Source organism: Lotus japonicus, chromosome 4 (genome assembly GCF_012489685.1).
Source record: "Lotus japonicus ecotype B-129 chromosome 4, LjGifu_v1.2".
NCBI classification, from domain to species: Eukaryota; Viridiplantae; Streptophyta; class Magnoliopsida; order Fabales; family Fabaceae; genus Lotus; species Lotus japonicus.
Window position 1 is genome coordinate 52,484,021 of NC_080044.1, and position 12,985 is coordinate 52,497,005.

At 36.2% G+C, this 12,985-nt stretch overlaps 1 protein-coding gene across 1 annotated transcript; it reads right to left on the reverse strand.

Moving 5' to 3' along the window:
* Positions 1-8,191: 8,191 nt before the first annotated feature.
* LOC130711739 (uncharacterized) lies at positions 8,192-8,857 on the reverse strand. Its single transcript, XM_057561460.1, has 2 exons — positions 8,784-8,857; positions 8,192-8,449 (listed from the first exon to the last, which is right to left on the reverse strand). Exons 1-2 carry the CDS (start codon positions 8,848-8,850, stop codon positions 8,280-8,282), a joined length of 237 nt encoding a protein of 78 aa, XP_057417443.1. The 5' UTR covers positions 8,851-8,857; the 3' UTR covers positions 8,192-8,279.
* Between the last annotated feature and the right edge of the window lie 4,128 nt (positions 8,858-12,985).

Sequence of the window (12,985 nt, forward strand, 5' to 3'; positions counted from 1 at the left end):
ATGAGCGAAACACTGACCTTGCCTGATTTACATGTTATATCTTGGCTTGATTGAGTGATTCCCTGATCAAGAGTAATTGATTGTATGTCTATTGAATTCCAGGTTGAATAAGTAGTTGTATTAATGTTATGCATTTTCTTGTTGGCATCATGTTTCTATTTTGGATCATTGATTCAATCCATGTGAGATCTTGCAAAGTGAGCTTTGAAAAAGTTTTCGTCATGCTTGTTTGATTTAAGTCTTTACCTTTTGTTTGAGGACAAACAAAGTGCTAAGTTGGGGGGAGTTGATAAGTGCCAATTTTACCTATTTTGATGAGAAATTTAGGCATTTATCCTTGTCAATTCATGATAAATCTTGACCAAATCTACTTCTTTTGATTAGAGCTTATTGATAGATGAACTTTAGAATAGAATGTGCTTAAGTTTGATTTTCATCTTGATTTGTGTTGAAGGATTGAAGATTCAAGGAAGATGACAAGCTTTGGCAAGAAAAAAAGAGTTTGAAGATGTGTTGGGCGCCCAGCGGGTTGCAGAGGCCGCCCAGCGCCCATGGCGGTTCCAGAAACCCAACCTTGAAGGAATCTGGCCGCCCAGCGCCCAAAAGAGGCCGCCCAGCGCTCTGTACTGCTATTTTTCAATATAAAAAGCTTCTTTTAAGAATCTGGTGGATATCTTGATCAAAACTTCGACCCAACTCAGAGAAACACGAGATAAACAAAGGGGAAGGCTTAGGAGGCTAGAGAAGAAGCTCCGGAGGTCGGATTCGGCGGCGAGACATCGCGACGGTTTCGTTTATTCTCATTCTTCTTCTCTATTTGTAAAGCTATCCATTCATGGATAGCTAATCTCTCTTTTGTTGGGATTTGATGTAGTTGTATGATACTTATGCTCTCTATGTGATTCTCCTCAATATAAAGCATGTTTCTAGTTGTTGATTTAGTGGCTTTCTCTTGATCTTCATGCTATATCTTAGATTGATCACCTATGGTATTTTGTTTGATTCGAGTTGTGAGCGGAAGCTACAACGTTTGAGTCCGAACTAGAGTCAATCACCTAATAATCCTAATTGCTAGACATAGAGTTATGTTTGTTAGTCACAAAACACCCAAACTTCATGATAACTTTCTTTCTTAATCATGTGAGACATCAATGTTTAGGATTAGAGAGTTATTGATATCTACTCATGCGAGACATCGATGATGTAGGGTTGAATTGGTGTAGATGAATCATATGCTTGAACATGTTATGTATTTGAATCACTAGAATGCAAAAAGGTCAAACAATGAAGTCTAATCCCAACAATTCCTCATATCTGTTGTTTCTCTGTCATTTTATCTGTTTTCCTATTTACTTTCATGCATAAACAATCAAACTATTGTGAATCCATCATTTAAGTTTGCGAACTATTGAACGGCGTAAGTATTACACCTCCTTGTGGATACGACAAAACCCTTTACTATACTGCAATTGAGTCTTGAGAGATTCAAACGTAGAGTGGAAAAAAATCTTTCAACACTAATATATTGTCTCTAAAAATACCCTAAGGTAAATGTCGATTCTGCGACAATATGTAATTCATATAAAAATAGTGCAATCACCCTTGATGACTTCTGGAGTCATCTGTCTCATCCAAATTTGATGGTCAAAAACTGCTCAATGAGCGAAAGAGTACCAATGTACTTGGAAACTTATAGTTTCCCGGCTTATCCTTTAGATAGGCAAACAACAAACTGCGCATCGAGCAAAAGAGTACCAACGTACTTAAAAAGTTATAGTTTCCCCGGCTTATCTTTTAGATAGCCAAACAACAAAATTGCTCATTGAGACAAGTGCCAATGCACACAGGGTTTTCCCCAAAACTTGGATTCGGCGACACTTCTCATTTTCCAAAACATATTCCCAAGCCCTACGCTTTCTTCAGAGATTGTTATCATTATTTAAAGGGTTCGGATGTTGATTAGTGTATTATGAATTTTTCTTGTAAAGTAGTTTCCATTTATTTTCGTCTCTAACTCTATAAGTTTAAAAGATCCCATCAACCCAAATGATTCCCTGAGAATGTCTCGATCCATTAAAACAATAAGGGCCCGAACCTCGGTTCGTACCATCAAACATTCTCCCAAAATCTCGTCACTAGTATGACATAACTCTCTCGTTTCCCCACACTCTAACGTATAATAGATAAATGTATAATTGCACGATAAAGTCAGTACAATCCAGCAAAACATGGCACATATATCAACCGATCCTATGATTAACCACTTAGCATGTATAGCATGTGAATCAATCAATAGCAATAGCAAAACAATAACACATATGTCAGCCGAAGCCCCAGAATTCGGAGACACACGTCTCTATTGATTAACAACGACCTAAGCCTCAGAAAACATTTTCCAGATCACATAATCAATCATAAGCATAAACAATAAACAAGTCGAAATTATCGACGCCTAAGTCATTAACTAGCAAGGTAAGTTTCCCTCACCTCTAGGTTTTCCAGCTTCACACAACAGGGTTTCTCCACTTACTTTTCCTAAAGCTCCAAAGATTTACTCCGTCGAACCTTTGAGCAAAACATAGCAGAATTCAACCAAATCAAGTCAGAACAAACCAAACAATAATTACTGACGTTGGACGAAGCATTATAAGCTCCAGAGTACGATAACCTAACACGAGAAGACGAGATTTCGCGAAAAGAGAAATTTACTCCCCCCTAGGAGGTACTCTCGGCCGTGCACACACAATTGTGTTCCGACGCTTTTTCTTCGGTCAAACTTGATTCCTAGGCTATCATGGGTCGTTTCTAGGGTAAATTAAAGCTCTAACAAATTATCGGGTCGAAAACTAAAATAGGGACAATTTGGTCAAGGTTTTTAGCTCAGAATTTCAAAGTTTGAATTTTGAAAAATAAATTTGATGAGGTTGTTACTAACGAAGTTTATGACGATCAATCCTACTGACGCTAAGCTCAGTTGAGAGTTTTTGATCCAAAAAGCGAAACCTCAGCATAAAAATGGGTATTTGAGCAGTTTTGAATTCCTACGACGATCCGGGAAGAATCGGCAGAGTATTTGTAAAGGTAGGGATGAAGTTTAGAAAGAAGAATCGAGTTATTTGGACAGTTTTGCAAAAAGTTCAAAAATTTGAGCATAGAAAGACATGTAGAAAAGCGACATAATTGCCGATCAGAGGTTATAAGTAGTATCCATACCTCGATGCTTACGTATAGCAACTGACAGTGCGACGATCAGTCAAGAAATGATGAAAATCACTTCTCCCCTCCTCTCCTCTCAAGCTCGCGGGTTTGATGGTGGAATGGTGATGAGATTTTTGATTTTTCATGCTATTTATAGGAAATGGAAAACGCAGGAAAATGAAAATTTCACGATTCCGATTTTTCCTGTACATTCCTTTGTGAATTTTAAGTGAGAATCTGGCGACAAAATTCCAGAACTCAAAACAAGTTTCTTGCAATTAAAGTAATCGATTCAATAACGGTATAAATCGATTTAACCCGAAAAACTACTTTTTGCAGTTGATATCGGATGAAGAATGGTTGGAAACATGGAAGGAAATAAGTCAACGTGTATGGAAACTTCGTTAGAAGCTACGAATAGAAAAAGTCTTCATCTAGGGTTGATTTTAAGGTTCTTGAGTCGTTAGAATCTTAGTTTTGGCAAACTTCTGAGTAATGAAATCAATAGTGCGTACAGTCCAGGGTTTCGTGTCGAAACACTTGTCATGGAAAGAAATAAGAGAAATTCTTATATTCCTTTGTAGATTTTGAATTTCTCTTCTACAGTGCTTTAAGAGCAAATTAGCCCTTTACTAACGCTTTCGCCCTAAGGCGGAAGGGAATAAGGCTCGTGCTATAACCTATAACGACTTTAGTACTATTCTTAGTCATTTCTTGAACTTTCTCCTTCATTAAGTCATTAAAATCAGTGAACACTCGTTCAGGTTTCCTTCACGATACACCGAACCTAATCGTGAATAGGATATTATTTATTTAATTCTATAATTAAAATTTAGGGTCTCACACCCGCAACTCAGATGAAAACGCACCCCTCCCTGGTCCAAACGTAACTGAAAACCAGTCATCCAACACCTCATGTTGTCTCGAATCACCCCGTCTCCACTCATCTGACTTCGCTCTAGAACCCAACTATCATCAGTGTACAACGTGACCCATCCATTATCAAGAGGTGGAGTGCTCACCTTCAACAACCCCAAGCCTGAAATTATACTGTGTCTGCTTGCACTTGACGAAGCACGACCCCAATTGGGCAAGGAGCTTGCTCAAACACATAGTTGTTCCGCTACTTCCATAAATTCCAAACAACCGCACAAAATAAGGCATTATGCGCCACTTGCAGATTAGCTGTCATCCACCGGCGAGTAGTTTCTGCACCAGAAACATGAGGCAAACACTGCATAAACTGTCTCCAAACGTTCACAGGCCCAAGACATGTTCTCACTAGGTGATCTATATTCTTCTCCGATCCTTAGCATCGTGGGTAAACTGCCGTCATCGACAAGATGAAGCGTTGCCGACACTTATTCATGGGCACCGCGTCTCGCACCATTACCAGAGGAAGAATCTGAATTTCTCCGGAGCAGAACACTTCCAAACCAGTCCCCAAATTCGAGACTCTGATGCCCCATCCTCCGTAAGCAGCTGATATACAGACGTTGTCGAATATCTACCATCATTAGCTTCCTTCCACAACACCTTATCATCCTCGGTTGGTAACGCAAGTACCTACTTGCACATGCACAATATGTTCCTTGATCTATTTTGGAAGTTGTGTGTAAAGCACAATGAAATCCCACGCCCCACTACGCCAAACGTCAACCACAGATAGATTTGTATTGGTAATTTGCTAAGTAATTAGATCACATCCCTCGAATTTATATACGCTACCTAAGAATCATATGTGAGTCAATTATACTTCTCATGAGCCAATAATCTTCCATGCGATATCATACTATCTACCCAAGGATACTACATTGAAATAGGCATTATGCAAGCACGATTGCTTAAATAAGGGTGAAAACTGAAGAAGCTACTAAGGAGACGTTTCAAAATCTACAATGGTTAAATGAGTTGAAAACATATAAAATTAATCCTAAAACCTTTGGAAGAAGTTTTTCATTATGTTACAAACCAACCTACTAGTGACACAGTTAAATACGTCATATAGAATTAAGCACAGAAAAGAGCATACAAGCACAATAAGAAACTGAATAATAAACATACAAAAATTGGGGTTCAATTCATCTCTTATGTCCCAAACTCGATAAAGAATGTTAGTATATAAGAGAAAGTAGAATACTAATCTCACATTGTGCGTATCTTAGAGGCTTCAAGCATATCTTAGTCGCACCAATATGCACGGTTATGCTCCCTAAGAGGCATGATCATGCTTCCAAAAATTAACCAGCATGGGTGTGCTCGGCTTGACGCGATTGTGCTTCTCGTTTTTAATTAAGCATAATCGTGCTAACTCTTAGCAAGAGAACTTCCATTTCCCCTTTCATTTTACCTTTTTTCTTCAATTTTCTACTTTTTATACATGTGACGTGCATATTGCACATTCACCATGAAATGCAATACTTTGGCACAAAATCATGGGAAAAGCATAGTAAAAATCATGCTTTTTAGACGAGCTTCAATCATCCCACACTTACATTCAAATTGTCCTCAAGTAGACTCTCAAACTATCAACATACAAAGCGTGTCAGCACACAATAAATAACCAAAAGCAAGAAATCATACAGGTATAGAGTATTTATAAAACATGCATGAAAAGTCTAAGTCCATCTAGCAGAGCATACAAAGCATGCATGAAAAGACTTGGGAATCAATTACATTCAACTGAGGTCACAAACCTCTCTTTCATTCTTAGGTGCATAGAACGAATTCACCCAACCATACAAGCACACTACAAAATATTTATCAATCGATAAACTCAAAATCAAACAAACAGGCAACATGCTAATAAGAGAGACCTGGGCTTAGGGTGTAGTACAAGGTAGGATCCATGAAAAAACATATACTCAAAAGGATACATAATTTATCTAATTGACCCTTACTTTTCAAATCACACTATAAAAATCAATTCATTCACTAAAACTCCCCTCTCTCTCACTTTCTCCCTTCAACACATTTTTTAAGCAATTGGGAGATACAAAAAGTGACACTAACACCGTCTATCTCTTACTCACCTCAAGACCTTATCTATATATCTTCTTTTTTTTCAATTTTAGAGGCAAGTACCTTAGATATAATATTTACACAACAATGACAACATTAGAAACCTTTTTCTTTTCATAACCTACTCTATAAACAACACATGGATCACCTAACAGAATCAATGCAATTCATCAAACCAAAGCACGAAAAAACCCAGCTTTTAAGGCTCAAATGGGCTGCTATGGGATGCAATATAAGTACAAAAGTTTTGAAGGTCAAGAAATAATGATACTTGCCTCTCTCAAATTCTTATATTGTTGTATTTCATTCAATCGATATGCATGCTAAGGAGGATTCAACTAAGCACAAATATGATATATAGGTATAATAACTCAACACAAGAAATTCAAGGGTGTATAAAGGTAACCCATATTTAAGCTCAAATCCTCACAATTTATGTGGCAATTGCCAAAGGTTAGAAATAATCTCCAAAATACCAACTCAATTAATGAACAATTCATCAAACAGTGAGACAAATAACATTTAGGAAAATATTGGTTTTTATTTCTTATCCCCCTTTCATGACTTATCATAACAAGATTCGAAGCAACAACAATCAATTAGTGGGACAATCAAAAAAGAATAAAAATGGAAGTCAAGAGATTGCAGGTGTAGTCAATATATAATGCTTAAGAGATGGAGATATAATAATGAATATATTGAATCTCTCTCACACTTAGCATGTGCATAGTTCCTAATGCACCAAAATACAAATGAAAATAGAACAAAAGAAATTAATGAAACTAAAATAACGATTAAAAGACATTAAAATAAAATCTTAAAGGAGAAAAATTCACTATAGGGTGTACTCATCTATATGCCTTTGGACAAGGCCGAGCGCCTTTTTTCATGGTCTCATCCTAATGTTTGAAGGTTGTCAGGTGGTGGGAGTGTACTCATATCTAGGCAAGGTCTGTTTGTCAAGGCGTGATGCTTCCTAAGTTGAGAAACTACTGGTAATGAAAACTTATCAAGGATCGAGGTCTTCATGATCTAGTCATGATGCGGCGTCGGGGATGGGCGTGGTTATGCTAAGGTTCATTGACGACACGATTGAGAGCTTTTTGTTTTGGTCCTTGTGTGAATGATGGTTAGGCGGTATGCGCTGTCGTGATCTCTCAAGATAGGTGGAAAAGGAAAGGTAAGGAGGGTGGTAGGTCGAGATTCATATCCTCCGACAGATCAAAAGTCCCCTAACTCTGACCAATGTACAAGCGGTGGCCGAGAAGTATGTGTTGTCATGACCTCTCATGACAAGCAACATTGGCCAAGTAAGGAGGGTGCATGGTAAGCCGAGATTCATATATCAGACGAATCAAAATGCAAGTTAAGTTATTATAAAAAGAATCGCAAACTAAGGAATTACACATTAGAGAAAACTAGTTTCTAAACATACTCTTTATTTTATATGTTTTCAATCCATCACATGCAGATTGATTAGTGTTATTTTTTTTTTGAAGGTTTAAATTTTTTTTAGAACGTTTAAGGTTTTTTTTAAAGGTGAACGTTTAAGGTTGACCAATGTTAAAAGCATTTCTACGTATCAAAAACATAAAACTATCACATTCTAAATTCTTTATTTAAACCCAACAAATAATGCTATAATAAAAATTTGTAATTATAGTCTTAAATATTTACAACTTTCCAATTAATAAAAATATTAATATGCCACTATATTAAACTTATGAAAAAATAGTTTAGAAATGATAAATATTGCTCACTAATTTATTAAAATAAATATAAAAAAATTATGTAAAAATATAACTATTCTTCTGTCAACTTAAATGCTAGAAAAAATCTTCATGTGAGAATTTTATTTTCATACGATGTCTATCTTCTTATATTTCAAAAGTAAGCATAATGTGAATGATAATTTCATTCTTAATTTTCAAGCACTTGCGATTAAGAAAATTGTATGTTATAAATACCCTTTTGAATTTTAACTTTAATTATAACCAAAGCTTTGTTTGAGTACATTTTTATTCATCAGTGTCATCAATAATTCTTAGTTACAATATAAATCATTTTTTATCACAACAACAAAGCAAACCAGCATGGTCACCACATGCACCCCCCGAATACCCTTTACTAATACATTTCTCGTTGCATTTGGCATCACCAGAAGTGCAAAACCCTAGGCAACCGGAGAACAAGTTGGGGAACAAATTAAATCCTGTTGTTGGACTTGGACCTGCAGTAAGAACAAAGTTAATTTACAAAGTTATGCACAAGTAAGCATAAGTTAATAATTCATTCAAAAAAAAAAGGATAAGTTAATAATAGTATCGTGGGTTTGCATATTAACAACACAGGATTCTACTAAAATTAACTTTTGGTGTGCTTAATAATATACCTTCGATAAATAAAAATAGTAGACAATTCATACATGAAATGTTATTACAAACCTTGCTTGTGTAGCACTATAGACTACGAAGTAATAACACAAAATAATATTTTCTAATTTGCTTATTGATTTTATGATAAAAATATGATATATGAAAGGAAAATTACTTCATTCTTTTTACCTGAAGATAGAACTAAAGCAATTACAAAAATTAGGAGAGGCAAAGGTTGACAAACACGAATAGCCATTTTTATGAGAAATTTCAAAATTTTCTATGAGATGAATGCTACTGGTGTTTTCTTATATACTATTTCTTTGTCAAGTCAAAAAACCCAAACTTTAAAGAGTCAACACATAAATTAATGCATTAAAATATTTTAATTATTAATAATTTTAATTACTATTATTTTATTCTTTCCTACTTTATATTCGCTCAAACCATCATTGAGTTGATTGATGTTATATGTCATTTCATGGTGAGAGTTTTTTTTTGTTACAAGAGGAAAGATTTCATGGTGAGAGTTTGGCTGTATTAATAACAATTATAAATTTAACTAATTGATATATATAGTGTATATATATTTTAAACTTATTTCAATGTAAAAAATATGGTGGCAAACGATGGATAATATTAACTCGTTTGGTGGTCAAGGATAATGCGATAAGATATGATAGTGTAATCTTATCATATTGTAATATGATGTTTGTGGTGCTGGCATGAAAGGTTAATGCAACCATGTTTCTTATCTTATCATATTCATCATATGTAAAATTTTATAATGGAAGGGGAGCTGGGTTGGAAGTCATCCTAAAGAATATGATAATACTTTGCTACTATTTAGTAGTACGCTAACCCCTAATTAAATTATTTCAATATTTATATTTTTTATAATATTTAATTTATAAATGTAAAAATATTGATTTTAATAATATACAAATTTATTAATTATCAATTGTATTTTTTTCAAATCATTTATATGTAATGTTTTGCAACCCCAAAAAATTATGTAGTTACTCATATCAATTTAGTTAAAAAATATCTAACTCATAGTAAATATCTTTTAATTTACTCTTATCATCTTCTATTAATTACTTAAAATCTATTTTCTTTTTATGTAATTTATTATTATTTAAATATTGACTAATTTTAAAACTTAATTAATTTTATTATTTGTCACGTGCTACTATTAAATTAAAATCAATTAGATTATAGCTTGGAATCGAGGATATAGCAAGGTGGTGAGTGAAGTGGATTGTGCTGATCTTCTTTCGTCCCTTGATGATGCAAAAAGTTTGTTGTTTGTCCAGGTCTTAGTGGAGATCATAAGCCTTTTAAGCTAGGATTGGGAGGTCAGATTGCATCGGGTTCCTCGTAAGGGTAATATTTCAGCGGATTTTCTTGCCAAGCTTGGTTCCTCTCTTTCTGTACCAAGGACGCAAGTCCATGAGAAGCCCCATCCATATTTGGAGACTTTATTTCTTAAGGACTCTCTAGGAGTGCCTTAATTTTTCTACTTTCTTCTTGTAATTTTCGGATGCATTGAAAAAAATCAATTGATTTCTTATATATTTTAAACTTTAATAGACTAGATACTAAAACATAATTTTAATTCATGTAATTATATTTAAATAAGATTACTAAGTTATAATTTTTAAAAAATTAAGAATTTGAAACATTAAAAAAGATTTAATATATTGCTGTATTAAAATGATAAAAATAATAATTTATTATAAAATTTTAATTACTATTTTTAAAATTTTAATGATTATAATTATATTTCTATGTTGCTAAAAATATTAATTATTTATAACTTTAATTACTATTTTTCTATTCTTTCCTACTTTATATTCGCTCAAACTGTCATTGAGTTGTCTGTTATTGTATGCCATTTTTTTTTTGTTATAAAGGAAGACTAAAACAGAGCTAAACTAAAGCATCCTCGTAAAGAAACAGAACCACAAATGATGGAGGAAATCTCCATATTCTAAGGTTCCTGCTATCCCGCAAATGAGCCTTCGCAAGAGCATCCTCCACCACATTATTTTCCCTCTCAGTGTGACTAAGAGTCACTTGCCAAGATCGAGCTAGCAGCTCCCTTACCACTAGCACTTCATATATGTGCCATGAATCCTACACATCTGTTGTGGTAGCCACGGTGTTCACCATCTCCTGGAAATCGATGAAACACATCACTTGACGCATCCCAACATCTCACTCGAGTTGAAGCCCTTGTGCTAGTGCCCGCTGTAACACCCCGATTTTGGGGGGTCACTTTAGTAACTCAAAAACAAAATAAAGCGGAAAAGCAGTTATTTTTTTCGTTTCCTTTTTAAATAAAAGACTTCCCAAAGTAAAGACTCAACCCAATGCGAGAAACATCAACTAATATACAATATATATACAGTCCCCGCTGTAAGTAAAAGTCAACGTCACGAGTAACCTTGAGTGACGGAAAGTACGGAAAGTAACTGAAAGTAATGCCCGCAGGCTGATAGGTACAAACCATAATCAGAGCCATAAGTATGTAAGTATAGTCTTCCAAAAGAATAAGTCAGGCCAAAACGGCCTCTACTAGACCTCCTGCGTCCGACAAACTCCATATGATCCTCATTAAAGAGAACCACACAAAAAGCTAAAAGTAGGGGACCTACCCTGCCCCAAAATGAGAAATGACAATCAGAGCTACGACTCAACTCCTACTCTAACCACCTGAAGAAGCGTGCCTCAACACTCCTCCTCCTCCTCGATGGCATAGTCATCGTCAGAGTCAGAATCCAGGATGATCAACTCATTATCCACATCTATCACCTCTCTCATCACAGACCAAGACACTAACCCAATCACCCCTGTCTCTGCATCCACCACGCTAACAAGCACATCCCCCTCCATCACGTGGATCAAGGGTACCATGCGATAACCACGGGAGGAAGATGACCTGAAGCGAATGGTAGTTGCAGTGTCAGGCTCATCCTCCGACTCAACAGGCCTAGAAGAAGAAGCGGCATCAGAACGGTCAGCGGCGGCGGGAGAGCTCGATCCAGACGATGCTCCATCGGCATGCTCATCCTAAGAGGGATTCTCGTCGTCAGACGACGGTGGTGGTGGGACTCCAGTACCGGGTCCACAATGCACAGTAGGTGGCAGGTTAAAGCTCACTGAGTAATGTCATAAAACTCCTTTATTCAGATTCCCAAACTCATTGATCTGATCCTCCATGATCCTCCCCATGTAAATAGCCCGGTGACTGTCGGGGTCAGTCACTCACGCGGCGGGGATATCCTGGTCCAGCATCTCATATCCCCCCCCGAAGGGTTAGCCAGCGCAAACCAATCCGTCATCGACATCTAGCAATAGGCGTACGATCGCCCATACACAAGCATACAAACGAAGCAAGCGCGAGGGTCAACTCACATAATAATATGTATATTACAAACAACAAATGCATGATGAGATGTATGTCATGCTGCAAGAAATGCTCCGGAATAGATACACACCCACGAGTCAGTCCTAACACTGGCCTAGTGTTTAACCATTTCTACTCGGGCGTCTCTTACACCAAACAAATGTAGTCAGATCAGTCGTAACCCCCAGGTCTGTCATTTCCGTCTGCTACTAAGAACCACACACAATGTTCTTATGTGAAACCCGGGTCTAATGACGATTTTGGGATTCACCGAGTTCCAACTTCCCATCATGTATTAACCTCAATATGTCTGAATGATGCAATATGAACAGCCAAACAACGTATCGACCTCACTCGTCACGTCGTCACGTCTTCTAGCTAATATATTATCTCTAAAAATACCTAGGCTACATGTCGATTCTACGACAAAATGAAATTATTATAAAAATAGTGCAATCACCCTTGATGACTTCTCGAGTCACCTTACTCATCCAATTTTGATGGTCAGAAATTGCTCAGCGAGCGAAAGAGTACCAATGTACTTGGAAACTTATAGTTTCCCAGCTTATCCTTTAGATAACCAAACAACAAACTGCTCATCGAGCTAAAGAGTACCAACGTACTTAAAAACTTATAGTTTCCCCGGCTTATCTTTTAGATAGTCAAACAACAAAACTGCTCATCTAGCAAAGTGCCAATGCACACTGGGTTTTCCCCAAAACTTGGATTCAGCGACACTTCTCATTTTCCAAAACATATTCCCAAGCCCTAAGCTTTCTTCAGAGTTTGTTTTCATTATTTAAAGGGTTCAGATGTTGATTAGTGTATTATGAATTTTCCTAGTAAAGTAGTTTCCATTTGTTTTCGTCTCTAACTCTATAAGTTTAAAAGATCCCATCAACCCAAATGATTCCCTGGGAATGTCTCGATCCATTAAAACAATAAGGGCCCGAACCTCGGTTCGTCCCATCAAACATTC

What these genes read in the sequence shown, in the direction of transcription:
- LOC130711739 (XM_057561460.1), bottom strand. Translation starts at nt 8,850, where the DNA reads ATGGCTATTCGTGTTTGTCAACCTTTGCCTCTCCTAATTTTTGTAATT. An exon ending in TGCTTTAGTTCTATCTTCAG is followed by an intron (nt 8,450 to 8,783) that starts GTAAAAAGAATG and finishes TTCTTACTGCAG; the next exon opens with GTCCAAGTCCAACAACAGGA.